Source organism: Pristiophorus japonicus, chromosome 5 (genome assembly GCF_044704955.1).
Source record: "Pristiophorus japonicus isolate sPriJap1 chromosome 5, sPriJap1.hap1, whole genome shotgun sequence".
Classification (NCBI taxonomy): domain Eukaryota; kingdom Metazoa; phylum Chordata; class Chondrichthyes; family Pristiophoridae; genus Pristiophorus; species Pristiophorus japonicus.
In genome coordinates, this window is record NC_091981.1 from 3028873 (window position 1) to 3051167 (window position 22295).

Genomic DNA, 22295 nt, shown 5'->3' on the forward strand with positions numbered 1-22295 from the left:
TTGAGCCAGGCGTGGAAGTCCAGCCCAGCTCGAAAAATTCGGGTTACCACCCCCGAAAGATAGTGGAGCACAACATAACGGTAGTGCGCCGGTCGGGTCGGGAGCTTGGCGCAGTGTTACGCACTGGGCCGCGTAGCGCTGCCGCGTAGGAGGGGCTCTTCCCTTCATTAAAGGGAAGGGCCCAAGTTGCCTACTCTGTCGGGATGAAACAGGACTCCACGGACCACGGGGGTGCCGTGCCGACAGCCCTCTGTTCAGGTGGAGTGCCGGGGTGAACAATCGCGGCACGGACCACGCCATCGCGGCGCCGAAGGAAGACGCCACTTTTTTTTTTAACATGGCCGCCACCTCCCCTTTAAGTAGCGCCCTGCGAGCAGTCTGCAGCCCGGTTCACGTCCCCCGAAGCTGTTGCTGGCATCGCTCGGTGCACCGTCAGGGGACGAGTGGCAATTTTTGTTCCGAGGCAAAAACGGGTTGTCACACACAGTGATGACGTTGTCATTGCCGGCACAGCGGAGCGGGATGCTATGGGATACCATCGCCGCTAACCCCCTCTGGAATTTAGCAATAGTCGTTAGCGGTGCAATGCCCGGGCAGAAAGTCGTTTGCGCCTCCCTTTCGTGTCAATGGGAGGCACAAACAACCCGAATGTCTAGCTCTATATAAATGCAAGTCTTTCTTATTTCTTTAAAAATAAAACAACAAGGAAAACAGAGGAAGTAAGGCGAGGTGCAGAAGGGAATGTAAAATAAATGTTGCAAGGATATCAAAGGTAACAGCAAATGCTTTTGTTAAGATATTAAGAGAAAGAAAGTAGCAAGTGAGAATGTGTGTCCATTAAAGACAGATGCAGGCAAGAGTATAATGGACAATAGAGAAATTGCAGGCTTGTTAAATTCATACTTTGTGCCATTTTCACCATGGAGGAAGTGGACAAATACCAGCAGTACAAGGGAATCTTAAAAAAAAAACAATCAAGCACACAAATGATAGTGGAATTAATACAAGTATGTAAATAGTAATGGAGAAAATAATGGGACTTAAGATAGATAAATTTATAGGATCTGATCGTTTCCACCCCAGAGTATTAAAAGAAATAGATGTGGAAACTGCACATACGTTGGTCAGAATTTTCCAAAGCTCTCTAGGTTCGGGAATTATGCCTTTGGATTGGAAACTTGCAAACGTCACTCAATCAGGGAGTGTAGGGAGAAACCAGGTAACTGCAGACCCATCAGTTGTGGGGAAATGATTGGAATCTATCATCGGAGATAGTCACTAAGCATTTGACAAGTATTTGCTGGGCAAAGAGTGTCAACATGGATTTGTGAAGGTTGGGTCAAGTCTTGACTAATCTAGTTGAAGTTTTTGAGGAGGTCACTGGCATGGTGGACAGAGGGCTGTCTGTGGATGTCCGGAAGGCAATTGATAAGGCTCCACACAAGAGATCGTGAGCAAAAATGAAAGTGCACAGAATCTGAGATAACCTTGTGACATGGGCTGGTAATTCGCTGGGAGGTAGGAGACAGAGAGATGGGATAAAAGGAACATTCTCTGATTGGCGGGCTGTGACAAGGGATCTGTACTGGGGTTTCAGCTTTTCACCATATATATGAATGACTTGGATGAAGGATTCGAGAGTTGTATATCCAAGTTTGCAGATGACATTAAAGTCACAAACTCATTACATTTCTAAACTTTTTGTTCTCTTTTAGCTATATTACTCTGCGGCACTAAAGTGGTTCCTGTGCTGTGATTTGCATAAGAACATCAGAATTAGGAGCAGGAGTGGGCCATTTAGCCCCTCAAGCCTGCTCCGCCATTCATGGCTGATCTTCGACCTCAACTCCACTTTCATGCACTATCCCCATACCTTTTGATTCCCTTAATATCCAAAAATCTAGCGATCTCTTTCTTGAATATACTCAACGACTGAGAGAATTACAAAGATTCACCACCCTCTGAGTGAATAAATTCTTCTTCATCTCAGTCCCAAATGGCTGACCCCTTATTCTAAGACTGTGACCCCTGGTTCTAGACTCTCTAGCCAGAGGAAACATCCTCACTGCATCTACCCTGTCAAGCCCTGTAAGAATTTAAAAACCTAACGGCAATGTTAGGCTTACTATGCTCAAAATTTCAAGGAGGTGTTTCGATAGTGAAAGTTGGAAAGCAGCAAGGATGCATAACTACACGAAACGTACAGTTGCCAGTATTCTTCCTACTGTGGCCCTGGAATGTAACATATTCTCCTTATGGTCTTTTCTTTACACTTCAGGCTGTCACTGTGTTGATGGAGCTGATACGAGAGAACTTCAGGAACACTAAGCTGAAACATTGCCTGCTACCTGCATTCGGAGAACTCCTTCACCTTATGGCCACTCAGGTAGGAGACACTGAGGATGTGAAAACTTGTGGTGATGCATGGCAATAATGCGACAGAATCCTGTCAGGGTATGACTGTTGTATCTGGTAATTGATTGGGGGGATAAAATAGGACAAAGTGGTCCGGGTGTCCTTGTACATGAAACACAAAAAGTTAGTATGCAGGTACAGCAAGTAATCAGGAAGGCAAATGGAATGTTGGCCTTTATTGCAAGGGGAATGGAGTATAAAAGTAGGGAAGTCCTGCTGCAACTGTACAGGGTGTTGGTGAAGCCACACCTGGAGTACTGCGTACAGTTCTGGTCTCCTTATTTAAGGAAGGATATACTTGCATTGGAGGCAATTCAGAGAAGGTTCACGAGGTTGGTTCCTGAGATGAAGGGGTTGTCTTATGAGGAAAGGTTGGGCCTATGCTCATTGGAGTTTAGAAGAATGAGAGGTGATCTTATTGAAACGTATAATATTCTGAAGGGGCTTGACAGGATAGATGCAGAGAGGATGTTGCCCCTAGTGAAGAATCTAAAACTAGGGGGAATAGTTTCAGAATAAGGGGTCGCCCATTTAAAAATGGAAATGAGGAGGAATTTCTTCTCTCAGAGGGTCGTGAATTGGTGGAATATTCTGCCCCAGAGAGCTGTGGAGGCTGGGTCATTGAATATATTTAAGGTATAGATAGACAGATCTTTGAACGATATGGTTATGGGGAGCGGGCAGAGAAGTGGAGTTGAGACCAAGATCAGATCAGATCTTATTGAATAGTGGAACAGGCTCGAGGGGCCAGATCTATCAACAAACAAGGTGGAATTGATTGCTAGTTATGTCGCGACTCCAAGCAGATATGCACTAGAGTTGGTAAAATCTCTCAATCATTTCTCCTTAATACCTCACATGGGTGCAAAACTTCACAAGAGATGCGCTCATCGATATTGCTTACGTCCAGGCTGGTTTTATGATAAACTTCCCCATTTCCAATATTCTGTAAGACTTTGATAAGAATTTATTTGCCCCTGGAGGTTGTATGAATGAGTAAAGAATACTAGATTGCTTGTCACAATGTTGGTACAGCTTTGAATATAGTCCAGGCTCCAAAACAGAAGCTCCCTCACAGCCTGGCTCCGTTTCCTTTCTGACCTGATGCATCTCGAAGCTTGTTATGTTGTGGTGTGCTCAAACTCCGTTTTTCTGTTGTATCTTCTGTTCAATAACAAAAGTGCAGTTTGGGGACAAGGACTTTATATACAGTGGGGATGGGCAAGGAACCTGACAGACATAGATATTGCACTATGCCAAACTCTTGCCATGACTTCCAGGAACGATGTCCCAAGTGCCTTTCCCGCATTTGATGGGGCAATAGTCATTTGTACATGGCAGTGCAATTACGTTGAAAGAATGGAGACTATCATTCCTACATAGTTGGCAATCTACGCTCAAAATTTAACCCCGTCCCCATTTTAAAATGAAAGTAACTTAATTATCTAACAAGTTTAAAATTGCTTCCAAATACATTTTTCTTCCATTCACTTAAAAATGCTCATATTTTAAAGAATGGTATTGCCTAGAATTATAGAATGGAAAGAGAGCAAGCAAGAAGGTAAAATAGTACAGCACAGAAGGAGGCCATTCGGCCCATCGAGTCTGTGCCCGCTCTTTCGAAGAGCGATCCCGTGAGTCGCACTCCCCCCGCGCTCTCCCCAAATCCCTGCAATTCTTTGTCCTTCAAATATTTATCCAACTCCCTTTTGAAGGCTACTATTGAATCTGTACCCACTGCCCCATCAGGCAGCTGGTTCCAAATCCTGATCACTCGCGTGAGCTGCCTCTGGTTCTTTAGCCAATCCTCCAAGTCCAAGTCATTAATGCATATCAAAAACAACAGTGGTCCTAGTACTGAACCTTGGGGAATCCTGTATAACCTCCCTCCGCTCCAAAAAACAGCCATTCACCACAGCTCTCCGATATCTATCCCTCAGTCAATGTTGTATCCATGCTGTGTACTGCCCCTTTTATCTCATGGGCTTCAATTTTGCCAACAAGCCCAGTATGTGGTACGTTATCAAACGCCTTTTGAAAGTCCATATACACAACATCAGCTGCAGTGCCCTCATCAAAAAATGCAATCAAATTAGTCAAACATGATTTGTCATTTGTCTACATGGTGATCTGCAGCTAAAACTTGGCAGAGTCTTCTGGCCTCGGGCTAGAAAACATCAAAACATATTTTTCCAATCGTCACCTTTTAATCAACAGTTTGTTTCTTGAAAATACCGGAATTCCTTTGGGAAGGTTTTGAGATGCTGTTAACCTGTTTCTCTAATATGGATACCTAGTACAAGACCAGAAACAGAATTCAATTCTTGCTCAAGAGGCCGTGCAAAAACAGCACAGCCGAGAAATGTCTATCACCATAGAGCCAAATACTGGCAGTAATTCAGGGAGGCCAGTCCATGAAGGTGAGAGTGCTGCTTGGCGCACGTTTCCCGATCAGCTATGCTGCATCCTATATAGCCAGCGCTGCAAGGAGTGTTCCATAACCGACTGTTGCGCACAATGCAATGAAGACTATTAATACCAGCATCATTGTCGGTTACTACATGGGATCAACAGCAGTTATGAGCTTCTACATATAATTTGGGAGTTGGGGTGGAACCAGAATCTCTTGTGGTTTAGGCTTCCAAGAAATTACTATGTTGTCCTGTCTACACAGCTGATGGGAATTGAATTCAGTCCTCCCCTGGTACTCAGGTTGCCTAAGGAACATAAGAATTAGGAGCAGGAGTCGGCCAGACAGCCCCTCGAGCCTGCTCCGCCATTTAATAAGATCACGGCTGATCTTCGACCTCAACTCCACTTTCCCGCCCGATCCCCATATCCCTCGATTCCCCGAGAGTCCAAAAATCTATCGATCTCAGCCTTGAATATACTCAATGACTCAGCATCCACAGCCCTCTGGGGCAGAGAATTCCAAAGATTCACCCCCCTCTGAGTGAAGAAATTCCTCCTCATCTCAGTCCTAAATGGCCGACCCCTTATCCTGAGACTGTGACCCCTGGTTCTAGGCTCTCCAGCCCGAGGGAAACATCCTCTCAGCATCTACCCTGTCAATCCCCCTCAGAATCTTGTATGTTTCAATGAGATCACCTCTCCTTCTTCTAAACTCCAGAGAGTATCGGCCCAATCTGCTCAAGGAAGATAAAAAAAGAGTAGGAATAGACTGCCAGATATGGAGAATGGCACTAAAGGCATGCTATCCATCCCCGATATTGCACTATCTAGTGGGTGCACTGCTAACAGAGACTTAGTGAAGGGCAATGATTTAGCGGTGGTTTGCAATCAAACTGTACCATTCCTTTATAAAAAGAATATCATCATGGACAGTCCCTCATAATCGAGGAAGACTTGCTTCCACTTTCCACTCTTAAAATGAGTCCTTTGTGGCTGAACAATCCAATACGAGAGCCACAGTCCCTGTCACAGGTGGGACAGACAGTGGTTGAAGGTAAGGGTGGGTGGGACTGGTTTGCCACACGCTCCTTCCGCTGCCTGCTCTTGATTTCTGCATGCTCTCGGCGACAAGACTCGAGGTGCTCAGCGCCCTCCCAGATGCACTTCCTTCATTTAGGGCGGTCTTTGGCCAGGGACTCCCAGGTGTCAGTGGGGAAGTTGCACTTTATCAGGGAGACTTTGAGGGTGTCCCTGTAACGTTTCCTCTGCCCACCTTTTTGAGCGATAAGGGAGTCAAGGGTTATGGGGAGCGGGCGGGGAAGTGGAGCTGAGTCCATGATCAGATTAGCCATGATCTTATTGAATGGCGGAGCAGGCTCGAGGGGCCATATGGCCGACTCCTGCTCCTATTTCTGATGTTCTTATGTAGAATGGCCTGGATTGGAAAATCGAGTAACGTTCCTGTCACTGAAGAACAGGATTGTGAATGATACATTTGTAAAATCAATAAAATGTTAAAAAAAAAATACAGCTTCTATAATCATCGAGAGGCTAATTTCATTGAGACTGATATGTGTGTGGTCACTTCATTCGCTGTGTTGCAGGAGGAGAAAGGAGCGCACTCCAGGGACCGCTGGGCCATCCCTGCCACTGCCTACACCGTGATAATGAGATGTGTTCGGGAAGGGGTAAGGCTGTTAGGTGCCTCCTGAGAAATGAATAGATGTAACAGCCTGCTCCACCATGCTTCCAACATTGCGGCTTTTATATTTACGCATGTGCTTATCATTTCCTAAATTAAAACTGCTGAGGGAGAGGTTCAGTCGCCGTGTCCCCACAGCCCTTTTTTCTCTCTCTTTGTTTCCACGATTTTGGTCTGGGAATATCAAGCTTCGACAAAGTAAGTGCGCAGATGTTGTTTTGAAAATCCCTCATTATGGGTACCCCGATTCCCATGGGTTGTGAATTTATCAAAATAATGGGACGTTATCCTGAAAGCAGAAACACTTATCTGGTACATTTGCTGAAACAGATTACCAATAATGCCTATAAATATTTAGAACTGTTGTGTTTTTATACACTAAGTTTCCTGTGCACCCAGTCACGACTTGATTGCGGTTGTCAAACTTTTATTTAAATCCAAACTCTTGTTTGGTTTATTGCAAAAAGCTGCCAATCATTCGCCAAGCAGCGATTCTGTGCCTCAGTGATTGGCTAGCTGCATCCGTCATATAACTTATGGAGAAATGGTTCAGCCCACTTTGATTGCATTTTAAGGAAACAAAATATGCGATGGTACTTTCGTTTAACTAGGCTACTTGCAATATATAATATTTGCAAATTGACTTTAGTTTATGTTGTTTTAACTGAGTTTTTTTCTGGGGCGGTGGGCGTAAGTGGGGGAAGGAACATGCTCGGTAAGTTCCATTGAAGCTGCTTTTCCAGAGTTAATTAAGCGGAAAATGATCAGGGTCCTGGTGCTTTCTGCAGGCTGAGGAAATATTGATCCCAAAGGGACTGTGATAACAAATCTCTGGCGGCAGCAAATTGAATTAGCGTGACAGTCTTATTGAGCTTGAAGAGTAGTGGAACAAACTTTGATCTTTTTTCTCCAACAATAATAAGTAGCCATGGTTATCAGACATTGAGATCCCTCATCTTGGGGTATTCTGATAAAAAAAATGAAGATGCGTAGCACACCCTGAGGTAGAAGATAAACAATGCAGGGGAATTGTAATTGTAGCCAAACATCATCTAGGGATATATTTGAATATTAATGAGCACCGTTCCATGAAGTATCGTAATTTTAATTACATATTACTCTCTAATTAACGATTGACCATTTTTCATTGGCCTTCCGCAGTTGATTTCTGATGGGTGCCTTTGTTTGAAAGTAGGGAATGGCTTGCTCTCACTAATTGTAGCTTCTCTTCTCACCTCAGTCTTATTTCAGTTACGTTTAATGATGCACAGACGCTCCTTCACTTTTATGATGGTGGCATCATCGTTTTCTTTAGTGATCAGAATATTAACCCGACATACCCACCAACTGGCTATTCATGGGGCGCAGGTCAGATTTACAAGAAAAAGATCAACTTGCATTTCTATAGTGCCTTTCACCACCTCAGGACGTCCCAAAGCGCTTTACAGCCAATGAAATACTTTCCGAAGTGTAGTCACTGTTGTAATGTGGGAAACGTGGCAGCCAATTTTGTGCACAGCAAGCTCCCACAAACAGCAGTGTGATAATGACCAGATAACCTGTTTTAGTGATGTTGATTGAGGGATAAATATTGGCCCCAGGACACCGGGGAGAACTCCCCTGCTCTTCTTCGAAATAATGCCCTGGAATCTTTTACATCCACCTGAGAGAGCAGACGGGGCCTCGGTTTAACGTCTCATCTGAAAGACGGCACCTCCGACAGTGCGGCACTCCCTCAGTACTGCCCCTCCGACAGTGCGGCACTCCCTCAGTACTGCCCCTCCGACAGTGTGGCGCTCCCTCAGTACTGCCCCTCCGACAGTGCGGCGCTTCCTCAGTACTGCCCCTCCGACAGTGCGGCGCTTCCTCAGTACTGCCCCTCCTACAGTGCGGCACTCCCTCAGTACCGCCCCTCCGACAGTGCGGCGTCCCTCAGGACTGCCCCTCCGACAGTGCTGCACTCCCTCAGCACTGCCCCTCCGACAGTGCGGCGTCCCTCAGTACTGCCCCTCTGACAGTGCTGCACTCCCTCAGTACTGCCCCTCCGACAGTGCGGCGTCCCTCAGTACTGCCCCTCCAACAGTACGGCGCTCCCTCAGTACTGCCCCTCCGACAATGCGGCACTCCGTCAGTACTGTCCCTCCGACAGTGCGGCACTCCCTCAGTACTGCCCCTCCGACAGTGCGGCACTCCCTCAGTACTGCCCCTCTGACAATGCGGCACTCCGTCAGTACTGTCCCTCCGACAATGCGGCACTCCCTCAGTACTGCCCCTCCGACAGTGCGGCACTCCCTCAGTACTCAGCATCATAGGCAGTCCCTCGGAATCGAGGAAGACTTGCTTCCACTCTTAGAATGAGTCCTTAGGTGGCCGAACAGTCCAATACGAGTCCTGCAATTTTTGTGCCCAAGTCCCTGAGGTGGGACTCGAACCCAGAACCTTCCGACTCCGAGGCAATAATGCTGGCCACTGAGCCACAACTGGCACTCAACAGAATTCAGCAGACCACAACTAACAGAACATGCTCCTTCCCTTTCTGTTCCAGTGAGCTCCTTGACAGGCAGCTGTAATACCGTGTTGGTGTAAATGGATCAATCCTGCTCCGAAGCAGATAATGTTAGAAACTGATTGATGCGATGGGAACACCAAATTTTTTTAAAGTGCAAAAATTCACTTTGGACTTGCTGGGGCCGAAATTGAGCCCCGCCTCAAACAGGGCGTGCTCACTTTATTAAGGTTTTCTCCACCCCAATCCATGGGGCAGAGATCCGACAGAAATTCAGGTCTTGGAATATTTTTTTCCAGCGGGGCGATGTTCCAGGCGGGTGTGGGGCGGAGGGGGCCTTCGGTCGGACCAGCCGCCCGCCCCGGCCCAGTCATCTGCGGCGCACTGACACGTCACAGCGTCCCTCCCCTTCAGTTAAAGGGGCGGGCTACTGCAAACTCTGCATGGCGTTTAGTTAGGTCCACTGGGCCACCAGGGAGCGTTTAGGCTGGGCCAGCGGCCTAGCATCCGAGATGGGGTGCCAGGCTGCCTGTTGGCGACCCGCAGCAGTGTGCCTTCCCCTTTAAGGGCGGATGTGCCACCCAGGCACGCGCAGCTTCCCGCCGGGGAAAGCTGTCGGGGGCACTGACTGGTGGTCGATGCGTTCCCGCGGGGCAAGTTCCCGCATGGGGCGGAAAGGGGATCGGTGGCAGGGGTCTGTGCGTGCCCGACGGGGTGGGAGCCATTACCGCTGCAAAACCCAAGTAGGGCAATTTTAAAAATGGTTCTTACTCCACACCAACTAGGCGGAGAGTCATTACAGATCCTTTGAGGCGGTCATGGCTCTTAAAGAAAGGGGCAATATCGGCCCCACTGTCTTTACAGGAAATGTGAAGGGTTGCCATGCACAGCAAAGTGCTGCAAAACTTGGTTCACAAACTGTGAACAAATGCTATGTGGACATCCGTATGTAAGGAAGGATATACTTGCATTGGAGGCTGTTCAGAGGAGGTTCACTCGGTTGATTCCGGAGATGAGGGGGTTGACTTATGAAGATAGATTGAGTAGGTTGGGCCTCTACACATTGGAGTTCAGAAGAATGAGAGGTGATCTTATCGAAATATATAAGGTAATGAGGGGGCTCGACAAGGTGGATGCAGAGAGGATATTTCCACTCATAGGGGAAACTAAAACTAGGGGCCATAGTCTCAGAATAAGGGGCCGCCCATTTAAAACTGAGATGAGGAAGAATTTCTTCTCTCAGAGGGTTGTAAATCTGTGGAATTCTCTGTCCCAGAGAGCTGTGGAGGCTGGGTCATTGAATATATTTAAGGCGGAGATAGACAGATTTTTGAGCGATAAGGAAGTAAAGAGTTATGGGGAGCGGGCGGGGAAGTGGAGCTGAGTCAGATCAGCCATGATCTTATTAAATGGCGGAGCAGGTTCGAGGGGCCAAATTCTCTTATTTCTTATGTTTTTATATGCTGTGCAATAACACTCATTATACATTCAGATGGATTGTGATGCTGCTGAATTCCATGCTGTGCTGGAGGGAAAAACTCCCAACAAATTGCACTGAAAAAGTACCAACTTACATAGAACAAAACATGGGAATTGTGTTCAGTCTGCAATAAGAAAGAATGAAGAATTTTCATTTGTGCAGCACCTTGTCATCAATGATCCCTGTAATTTATTTGGTGCGTGTGGCCCCTTTAAGGGGCTGTGTGGGCCATTCATGATAGTGACATGCACAGTTTTTACATTGAAAATCTGGCTGCACGGGAGCCCTAGTGTGCTGTGCGGCCTCGCAGCTTAAAGGGAACATTGCTGATTGTATCTTCAGAACGTCCCAAAACACTTCACACCCAATGAAGAACTTTCAAAGTGTATTTATGTCAGAAAATGCAACAGGCAAATTCTGCACAGCAAGATCCCACAATGGCAAATATACACCTAAATATGGGCAAATACTGATAGGAACAAGAGGAGGCCATTCAGCCCCTCGAGCCTGTTAGATCATGGCTGATCTGTATCTCAACTCCATTTGCCTGCCTTGGCTCCCTATCCTTTAATACCCTTGCCGAACAAAAATCCAGATTCCCACTGCCCTTTGTGTGAAGAAATGCTTCCTGACATCACCCTGAATGACCTGCCTCTAATTTTAAGGTGATGCCCCTTGTTCTGGACTCCCCCCACCAGAGGAAAGGGTTTCTCTCTCTCTCCCCTATCAACTCCTTCAATCAACTTTGAGCATATGCGCAGTGCCTCATGGTTCCTACAAAACTACCACAAAAACATCCCTAAAACACGGGAAAAATTCTAAAATGTCATGCTTAAAAAACAAACACAATTTGACTTATTCAGTCAGTATAAATCATTGTCGGTGATAAAATAGTGTGGTTTATATGGTATTACAGCCATGCTGTTCTAAAACAGCACAACATGATGATACAAAGATGGGTGGGAAAGCAAAATGTGAGGAGGACACAAAAAAATCTGCAAAGGGATATAGACAGGCTAAGTGAGTGGGCAAACATTTGCAGATGGAGTATAATGTGGGAAAATGTGAGGTTATCCACTTTGGCTGAAATAATAGAAAAGCAAATTATAATTTAAATGGAGAAAAATTGCTTAGTGCTGCAGTACAGAGGGACCTGGGGTTCCTTGTACATGAAACACAAAATGTTAGAATGCAGATACAGCAAGTAATCAGGAAGGCAAATGGAATGTTTGCCTTTATTGCAAGGGGAATAGAGTATAAAAGCAGAGAAGTCCTGCTACAACTGTACAGGGTATTGGTGAGGCCACACCTGGAGTACTGCGTGCAGTTTTGGTCTCCGTATTTAAGGAAGGATATACTTGCATTGGAGGCTGTTCAGAGAAGGTTCACTCGGTTGATTTTGGAGATGAGGGGGTTGACTTATGAAGATAGGTTGAGTAGGTCGGGCCTATACACATTGGAGTTCAGAAGAATGAGAGATGATCTTATCAAAACATATAAAATAATGAGGGGGCTAGACATGATGGATTCAGAGAGGATATTTCCACTCATAAGGGGAACTAAAACTATGGGGCCATAATCTCAGAATAAGGGGTCGGCCATTTAAAACTGAGATGAGGAGGAATTTCTTCTCTCAGAGGGTTGTAAATCTGTGGAATTCTCTGCCCAAGAGAGCTGTGGAGGCTGGGACATTGAATATATTTAAAGCAGAGATAGACAGATTTTTGAGCGATAAGAGAATTAGGGGTTATGGGAAGCGGGCAGGGAAGTGGAGCTGAGTGCATGATCAAATTAGCCATGATCTTATTAAATGGTGGAGCAGGCTCGAGGGGCCAGGTGGCCGACTCCTGCTCCTAGTTCTTATCATCCAATTCACTATGAGCAATGCCACGGGAGATCTACTAGTATGTTTAAAAAAAATACCGAACACACGCACACCCATTCATCCTCTGTATCTACCTGTCTGCCCCATTGTAAGAGTGCCCACTTGTCAGCTGCAAGTTCATGCATCAGGAGTTGGGCCCTCAGGAGCAGTCAGGCTGGTGCAGACTGGAGCCCAGTCAGTGGATGTTAGTGGGAATTGGAGTGTGGGTGGGGCCACTCGTAGGGGTCTGGCCGGGGCACTTATACATTTCATTCAAAATAACAGGATATCTGCGTCCAGGACTGTGCGACAGGTTTTCACAGAATCTTTCTCTGGAGCATTGTGCTCACCTTCTGGATCAGCAGATTAATTAGAATTGGTGCCAGTCAGATGTTAACTTAGCTGCTCGAAAAATTAGAAATGAGCGTTCTGGCAGGTGCTCCATGATTGGCCAGTCTCCTTCCTTTCCCATGTACAAACTCACGTTGAACAAGACCAGCAATGTAAAGTTGGGAGCATCTGGCGTTTTGACTGGTGTCCATTAAACATGACCAAAACTTGAGGAATTGATTCTTTTTGAGAAAAATAGGGAAATATCCTCAATACTTGACACAAAAGACGTGCTTCTAAACTTTCCCGCCCTGATGGTTCGATGGTACTGTTGTACTTTCTAATTCCTTTTTTGGAACAGCGTTGGGAACTTATGTTTTAGCTGCATTAGTTACCGGGTCAGTTCTGAATTTGAAAATCTCTGATCTCTCCCAGACAGCAACCATAACTAAATCCTCTGTCAATTAGTGCTGCTTTAATGAGAGCTGCTGTTTGATGGGCCGCCACTAAAATCAGTTGACTGCCTGTTTCCAAAAAGAAATTTAATGATTGCTCTCTGAAACCTTCAATCATCTCCTAAAATTGAAATGTATAATGAGGATGGGCGATGAATCTGTAACTGCGGACTGAAACATCATGGAAAGCTGCCTCCATACTAAGAAAATGGTATGTTAGCTTTTGTTACAAAGGGATTAGAGTCTAAGGGGCAGTGCTTAGTCATCGAGATCCACAGCGCGGCCCTGGACAACGTGGACTATTTCCCATACCTCGGTTGCCTCTTATCAACAAGAGCAGACATTGACGACGAGATCCAACACCGCCTCCAGTGCGTCAGTGCAGCCTTCAGCCGCCTGAGGAAAAGAGTGTTTGAAGACCAGGCCCTCAAATCTACCACCAAGCTCATGGTCTACAGGGCTGTAGTAATACCCGCCCTCCTGTATGGCTCAGAGACATGGACCATGTACAGTAGACACCTCAAGTTGCTGGAGAAATACCACCAACGATGTCTCCACAAGATCCTACAAATCCCCTGGGAGGACAGACACACCAACGTTAGCGTCCTCGACCAGGCCAACATCCCCAGCATTGAAGCACTGACCACACTTGATCAGCTCCGCTGGGCAGGCCACATTGTTCTCATGCCAGACACGAGACTCCCAAAGCAAGCGCTCTACTCGGAACTCCTTCACGGCAAGCAAGCCAAAGGTGGGCAGAGGAAACGTTTCAAGGACACCCTCAAAGCCTCCCTGATAAAGTGCAACATCCCCACCGACACCTGGGAGTCCCTGGCCAAAGACCGCCCTAAGTGGAGGAAGAGCATCCAGGAGGGCGCTGAGCACCTCGAGTCTCATTGCTGAGAGCATGCAGAAATCAAGCGCAGGCAGCGGAAGGAGCGTGCGGCAAACCAGTCCCACCCTCCCTTTCCCTCAACCACTGTCTGTCCCACCTGTGACAGGGACTCGTATTGGACTGTTCAGCCACCTAAGGACTCATTTTAAGAGTGGAAGCAAGTCTCCCTCGATTCCGAGGGACTGCCTCTGATGATGACGACTCCCTTTGGGGGCGGTAACCAAGGTGCTACGGGGGAGGGGAGTCGAGCGCTACCTGAATGCAATGCTCCGCGTAGTCCTCACGCGCTTAAAGGGGCGGGCTGTTGTTCACTCTGCGCAGCCTCTGACGGCCTCCAATGGGCCACCGGGGCAACGTGTGACCGGGCCAACAGCCCATCACCCAAGATGGAGCGCTGCGCGGCACGATGGCGGCCCCGGCCACGCTAGGGCCACCATCATCGAGCCGACCCGAGAGTCGGACGACTAAAAGCTGATGGCAGCCCGGGGAGCTGGCGCCCTCCCCTTTAAGGAGCGCCCCGAGAGTGGATGTCTGCCAGCTTCGTGACCTGTGGGACAATTTCCCCCCGCAGGGCCGTGAGGGGTTGCTGCTGCCTTGGCAGCACCTCGGCAAACTTCCCCCCCCTCCCCCGGGCGAAAACTGTCTTGTGAGCCGTTAGCGACCGCCAGAGGTGCCAATGGGGCTATGAGTAAAGAAGTCTTACTACAATTAAACAGGGTATTGGTGAGGCCACACCTGGCGTACTAATTGAAACATATAAAATTCTTAAGGGGCTTGACAGGATTAATGCTGAGAAAATGTTTATCCTGGCTGCAGGGTCTAGAACCAGGGGTCACAGTCTCAGGATAAGGGGTCGGCCATTTAGGACTGAGATGAGGAGGAATTTCTTCACTCAGAGGGGGGTGAATCTTTGGAATTCTCTGCCCCAGAGGGCTGTGGATGTTGAATCATTGAGTATATTGAAGGCTGAGATCGATAGATTTTTGGCAAATAAGAGAATCAAGGGATCGGGCAGGAAAGTGGAGTTGGGGTCAAAGATCAGCCATGATCTTATTGAATGGCGGAGAAGGCTCAAGGGGCCGAATGGCCGACTCCTGCTATTAATTCTTATGTTCTAAGGGTTCTCATGTATACTATATAACTGGAATAAAAGCCGGAAAGGTGAATATAAGTTAAGGGGATTAATATGAGATTGACCCATCTACACCTAAGGCTTTACAGCCAGTGAAGTGTTTCTTGAAGTGTAGTCACTGTTGTAATGTAGGACATATAGGGAAATTTCCCTTGTTTAATACTGAGGGGAGACTCCTGCTGACTGAGACCGGATGATGTGGGAGATTTTCTCACGTAACTATAGATTGATGAACAGAGGCTCCAGTTTATTGCCATTGAGTGCTGTCAGGACACCTCGCATTCACTGATACTTATTGATGAATTGGGACGTTTGCCATTCACTAACGCTAAGTGATCGAGGGGAGGCTCCCATTTAATAGGACAGAGCAGTGTCGAAGAGACAGCCATTTACTGACAGTCGGTCTTGTAGTCGAGGCTCCCATTCATTTACACTGAGTAATGTAGGGGAGGCTCCCGTTTACTGACACTCGGTGCTATAAGGGAGTTTCTCATTTTCTGACTTGAATTTCTGCAGCGCCTTTCACGACCACCGGATGTCCCAAAGCACTTTACAGCCAATGAAGTACCTTTTTTTGGTAATGTAGCCATTGTTATAATGTGGGAAACACAGCAGCCAATTTGCACACAGCAAGCTCCCAAAAACAGCAGTGTGATGATGATGAGATAATCTGTTTTAGTGATGTTGATTGAGGGATAAATATTGGCCCCAGGACACCGGGGAGAACTCCCCTGCTCTTCTTCAAAATGGTGCCATGGGATCTTTTACATCCACCTCAGAGAGCAGATGGGGCCTCGGTTTAACGTCTCATCTGAAAGACGACACCTCCAACAGTGCACGCTCCCTCAATACTGCCCCTTCGACAGTGCAGCTCTCCCTCAGTACTGCCCTTCCGACAGTGCGACACTCCCTCAGTACTGCCCCTCCGACTGTGCGGCGCTCCCTCAGTACTGCCCCTCCGACAGTGCGGCACTCCCTCAGTACTGACCCTCCGACAGTGCAGCACTCCCTCAGTACTGCCTCTCCGACATTGCGGCACTCCCTCAGTACTGCCCCTCCAACAGTGCGGCACTCCCTCAGTACTGACCCTCCGACAGTGCAGCACTCCCTCAGTACTGCCCCTCCGACAGTGCAGCACTCCCTCAGTACTGCCCCTCCGACAGTGCAGCACTCCCTCAGTACTGCCCCTCCGACATTGCGGCACTCCCTCAGTACTGCCCCTCCAACAGTGCGGCACTTCCTCAGTACTGCCCCTCCGACAGTGCGGCACTTCCTCAGTACTGCACTGGGAGTGTCAGCCTAGATTTTTGTGCTCAGGTCCCTGGAGTGGAACTCTAACCCTCTACGGACTGCGTGGCCCATTCAAAAGTCAGCACGGGCGCGTTTCTTTAAACTCAAAGGCTGACTCGCCGGATGTGCGAGAGCCCTGGAGCGTGGCGTGGCAGCGCAGCGTATTGGGAGCATTGGCAGTAGATGATTTTTTTACATTTTGGTCTCGCTACAATCCTGTTGGAAAGCGGGGCTGTGGAGAGAAACCATAATCGTCTCCATAATGCGATGGGTCTGTTTTAGATTTACAGTCCATGTTTTTTTTTAAAAAAAGGAATACTTAAAGACTAATTAGGACTAAATGCAACAGATGTAGATCGAGTTAGTCAGCCTATGAAAGAAATAAATGATCCCCATGATAAAATATACGCAGATATACTGAGTCTTTGAACAGCCAAGTCTGCCTTTTCCTCACGCATTTAATGGAACAGGATTTCACAGAAACAAATAAGGGGGAAAAAAAATTGGCTTTTAAAATACACGCACACTTAATGTGCCCTTAACAGGTATGCACTTAAGTGGAGCAGGCTGTATAACGAAGCAAACTGTTCTTTATTAATACCACATTGGTAGTCAGCACAGTGTTCCCTTGTGTGCTAATTACGGCATGATCCTGTTACATTTCTGCCGCGGATTTAAGGTGAGAGGATTTTTTTTAAGCCCCTGCTGTGCCGTGTGCATAAAAGTTTTATCCAGGCGCATTTCAGCTCACAATTAACTAAACCGACAACATCTGTTAGTAGCACTAAAGGTTATTGCCTTTCACTCTTCTACTTAATGGTTAATCGTCCCATTTTCCCCAATAGGCACAGTGAACACACATTGCAGATGGCAGATTAAAAATGCATACGCGGCGAGGGTCACTGTTGCGTATGAATGCAGCTCCCTTATCCTCCTTTCCCGCTCCTATATCACAGGAACAGGAGTGAGCCATTCAGCCCCTTCGGCCTGTCCCGCCATTCAGTGAGATCGTGGCTGATCTGCGATCCAACTTCCTATACCCACCTTTGGCCCGTGTTCCTTAATACCTTTGGTTGACAAAAATCTATCAATGTCAGATTTAAAATTAACAATTGATCCAGCATCAAATGCTGTTTGCTGCGGAAAATTCCAAACCTCTCCCACCCTGTGTGTGTCGAAGTGTTTCCTAATTTCACTCCTGAAAGGTCTGGCTCTAATGTTTAGACTCTGCCCCTAGTCCCAGACTCCCCAACCAGCGGGAACAGTGTCTCTCTATCCAACCTCTCTGTTCCCCTCAATATCCTGAAAACTTCTAAATCCCAGGGGGTACAACCTGAGTTTGTGTAATCTCTACTCTTGATTTTGCGCAATATGACACATGATAACTTTTAAAATCAATTTGACTGGAGTGAATAGAAAGTATGATGCTGCCGATGTTGGAAAGCAGAAAACACTGGGAGCGCTCAGCAGATCGGGCAGCATGTGTGGAGGGAAGTGAGAAGATGTTTTGGTTATAGAACTCTCTTCATAACCCAGCTACCTGACCCGCTGAATGTTCACTGCAATGAAATTCACATTGACGATATTCATTTTACTTTTTACATTTTACTCCCTTCAATCGTTATTGTTGATAAATATGTTTTTTTCCTGAAGCTACGTTCCACCAAAAGATAACAGTACTTATAAAATCACGGGGTCTCTGTGTCAGCAGTGGCTCAGTGGGTAGCACACTCGCTCTGAGTCAGAAGGTTGTGGGTTCAAATCCCACTCCAGGGCCTTGAGCACAAAAAATCCAGGCTGAGGGAGCACTGCACTGTCGAGGGGCAGTGCTGAGGGAGCGTTGCACTGTCGGAAGAGCATTATTGAGAGAGCTTCCGCTGCACTGTTGGAGGGGCAGTACTGAGGGAGCGGCGCACTGTCAGAGGGGCAGTGCTGAGGGAGTGCCGCACTGTCGGAGGGGCAGTACTGAGGGAGCGGCGCACTGTCGGAGGGGCAGTGCTGAGGGAGTGTCGCACTGTCGGAGGGGCAGTACTGAGGGAGCGGCGCACTGTCGGAGGGGCAGTATTGAGGGAGCGCTGCACTGTCAGAGGGGCAGTACTGAGGGAGTGCCGCACTGTCGGAGGGGCAGTACTGAGGGAGTGGCGCACTGTCAGAGGGGCAGTGCTGAGGGAGTGCTGCACTGTCGGAGGGGCAGTACTAAGGGAGTGCTGCACTGTCGGATGGGCAGTACTGAGGGAGTGCCGCACTGTCGGAGGGGCGGTACTGAGGGAACTGAATTGTCAGAGGTGCCATCTTTTGGATGAGATGTTTAACCAAGGCCCTGCCAGTTCTCTCAGCTGGACGTAAAAGATCCCGTGGCACTATTTCAAAGAAGAGTAGGGGAGTTATCCCCAGTATCCTGGGGCCAATATTTATTCCTCAATCAATATCACTAAAACAGATTATCTGGTCATTATCATTTGTGGGAGCTTGCTGTGCGCATATTGGTTGCTGCTTTTCTCACATTACAACAGTGACTACACTTCAAAAAGTACTTCATTGGCTGTAAAGAGCTTTGTGACGTCCAGTGGTCGTAAAAGGCGCTATAGAAATGCAAGTCTTTTCTTTCTTCTTTCTCTAGAGAAAATGCCGCGACTGAAATCCACTGTGTATTCACATTTTAATGATTATTTATGAAGCCATGTGGTAGGCTGCCGATTCAAGATGACCACACACAAAGATAATATCATTAGTCTGTTATATTTGAATCCAGTTTTCTCCACTGCGTTTTCACTTCCCCCGCCCCGCCCCCTGCCAGAGCCATTGAATCTTACTGAGTTCTGGTTCTGTAGGTGCAGAGAGTCTTCCAGCACTTCATCCAAACTGCCTCGATAGTGAGCATCATATTCAATCATTGAAAGCATCACAGCTCAGCGAATCAAGGGGCTACAGGGAGGGAGGAACTTAATACAGTCACTATCACTAAAGAAGTAGTACTCGGTAACATAATGGGACGAAAGGTGGACAAGTCCCCTGGACCTGATGGCTTGCATCCTAGGGTCATAAAAGAAGTGGCTGCAGAGATAGTGGATGCATTGGTTGTAATCTACCAAAATTCCCTGGATTCTGAGGAGGTCCCAGCGGATTGCAAAACCTCAAATGTAACGCCGCTATTTAAAAAAGGAGGCAGACAGAAAGCAGGAAACTATAGACCGGTTAGCCTAACATCTGTCGTTGGGAAAATGCTGGAGTCCATTATTAAGGAAGCAGTAGCAGGACATTTGGAAAAGCATAATTCAATCAAGCAGAGTCAGCATGGTTTATGAAAGAGAAATCACGTTTGACAAATTTGCTAGAGTTCTTTGAGGATGTAACGAACAGGGTGGATAAGGGGGAACCAGTAGATACGGTGCATTTGGATTTCCAGAAAGCAATCGAGAAGGTGCCATATAAAATATTACTGCACAAGATAAAAGCTCACGGTGTTGGGGGTAATATATTAGCATGGATAGAGGATTGGCTAACTAACAGAAAACAGGGAGTCGGGATAGAAAATAGGTGCAGGAATAGGCCATTCAGCCCTTCGAGCCTGCACCACCATTCGATAAGATCATGGCTGATCATTCCCTCAGTACCCCAAACGGGTCATTTTCCGGTTGGCAAACAGTAACTAGTGGGGTGCCACAGGGATCGGTGCTGGGTCCTCAACTATTTACAATCTATATTAATGACTTGGATGAAGGGACTGAGTGTAATGTAGCCAAGTTTTCTGATGATACAAAGATGGGTGGGAAAGCAAATTGTGGGCCCTTTGGGCCCAAGTTTCCACATGATTTGCGCCTGATTTTTAGGAGCAACTGGTGGGGAACGGACTACCTTAGAAATCGCAATTCTCCACATTTTTTTTTTCTGCAGTTCTAGTCATTTAGAACAGTTCTACTTTGGAACAGAATTTTTTCTTCAAAAGGGGGCGTGTCCGGCCACTGACGCCTGATTTGAAAGTTTCCACAGTGAAAACGTACTCCAAACTAACTTAGAATGGAGCAAGTGAAGATTTTTGTAGAACTGAAAAAACCTGTTCTACACATTAAAAAATCAGGCGCAGGTTACAAATTAGGCGTCCAGAACGAGGTGGGGGGGGGGGGGAGGGGGGGCAAGGGAAGTCATTAAATTCTATAATAAATCCTTATTTATACTTCTACAAATATTATACAAATAAATCCAACCTGAATAAACATTTATAAGCAAAGAAAAGATTAAATAAACCATCTTCCTACCTGTGTGAAAGTGCTTCAGCCAGGGAGAATTCTGCAGCCGTTCGTTCCCGCGGAGCGGGACGGGGGGGGGGAGGAAACAGCCGTTCGTTCCCGGAGCGGAGGGGGGGGGGGGGGTGAGGAGGAGACAGTGAGAAGGCTGCAAGAAGCCTCAGTGCTGATGGCAATGTGCTTTTATTAAAAAATGTTCAAAAATTAAACAGCTACAAAGAACTACAAAAATGGCCGAGTGCCAATGTTTCCTTCACACTGAGCATGTGCGAATGCTCCAACGCGCACGCGCAGCGTTGCCGGCAGGAAAAAAACTAATTTAAATGGCACCCGCCCCCTCCCACTTACAAAATCGGCGCGAGTGTAGGCTCCGCCCCCCTGGGCGCCGCGCCAAACAGACAAGGAGCTGCAGGGCGCTCGAGAATAGCGCGTTTTTTTTTAGACGCGCCGTTTTAGGCGCGAAAAACGGGCGCCCAGCTCGGAAGGGCGCCCGTTTTTTATCGTGTGGAAACTTGGGCCCAAATAATTTGCAAACAGATATAGACAGGCTAAGTGAGTGGGCAAAAATTTGACAGATCTAATGTGGGAAAATATGAGGTTATCCACTTTGGCAGAAAAAATAAAAAAGCAAATTATAATTTAAATAGAGAAAAATTGCGAAGTGTTACAGTACAGAGGGACCTGGGGGGCCTTGTGCATGAAACACAAAAAGTTAGTATGCAGGTACAGCAAGTGATCAGGAAGGCAAATGGAATGTTGGCCTTTATTGCAAGGGGGATAGAGTATAAAAGCAGAGAAGTCCTGTTACAACTGTACAGGGTATTGGTGAGGCCACACCTAGAGTACTGCATACAGTTTTTGGTCTCCGTATTTAAGGAAGGGTATACTTGCATTGGAGGCAGTTCAGAGAAGGTTGATTCCGGAGATGAGGAGATTGACTTATGAAGATAGGCTGAGTAGGTTGGGCCTATACTCATTGGAGTTCAGAAGAATGAGAGGTGATCTTATTGAAACATATAAGATAATGAGAGGGCTCGACAAGTTAGATGCAGAGAGGATATTTCCACTCATAGGGGAAACTAAAACGAGGGGACATAGTCTCAGAATAAGGAGCTGCCCATTTAAAACTGTGATGAGGAGGAATTTCTTCTCTCAGAGGGTTGTAAATCTGTGGAATTCTCTGCCCCAAAGAGCTGTGGAGGCTGGGACATTGAATATATTGAAGGTGGAGATTGACAGATTTTTGAGCGATAAGGGGATAAAGGGTTAGGGGAAGCGGGCGGGGAAGTGGAGCCGAGTCCATGATCAGATCAGCCATGATCGTATTAAATGGCGGAGCGGGCTCGAGGGGCCAAATGGCCGACTCCTGCTCCTATCTCTTGTGCTGTGTTCTTGGGCCTAGGGTTGCTGAGATCCAGTGCGACATTCAGCTGGCCAGCTGGCTCCATAGGGTGAGATCAGTGAAGTCAGCACAGGCCAGCGATCAATCTTGTTGCTTTTTGATCTGTTTTGGCTTTGAGCCATATCGCTTTCTGTATCTCAAGGGCTGGATTTTAGGCGGGGTGGGAAA

The 22295-nt window shown here is 47.1% G+C and overlaps 1 protein-coding gene across 5 annotated transcripts in view; it reads left to right on the plus strand.

The window, feature by feature from the left end:
• ulk4 (unc-51 like kinase 4) overlaps positions 1-22295 on the plus strand; it is a 615462-nt gene that overhangs the window by 201915 nt on the left and 391252 nt on the right. For all 5 annotated transcript variants that reach the window (XM_070880300.1, XM_070880304.1, XM_070880303.1 and 2 more), the window contains exons 18-19: positions 2279-2386; positions 6432-6515. In XM_070880300.1, coding sequence (XP_070736401.1) covers positions 2279-2386; positions 6432-6515 — 192 coding nt within the window. The remainder of the gene's footprint in view (positions 1-2278; positions 2387-6431; positions 6516-22295) is intronic.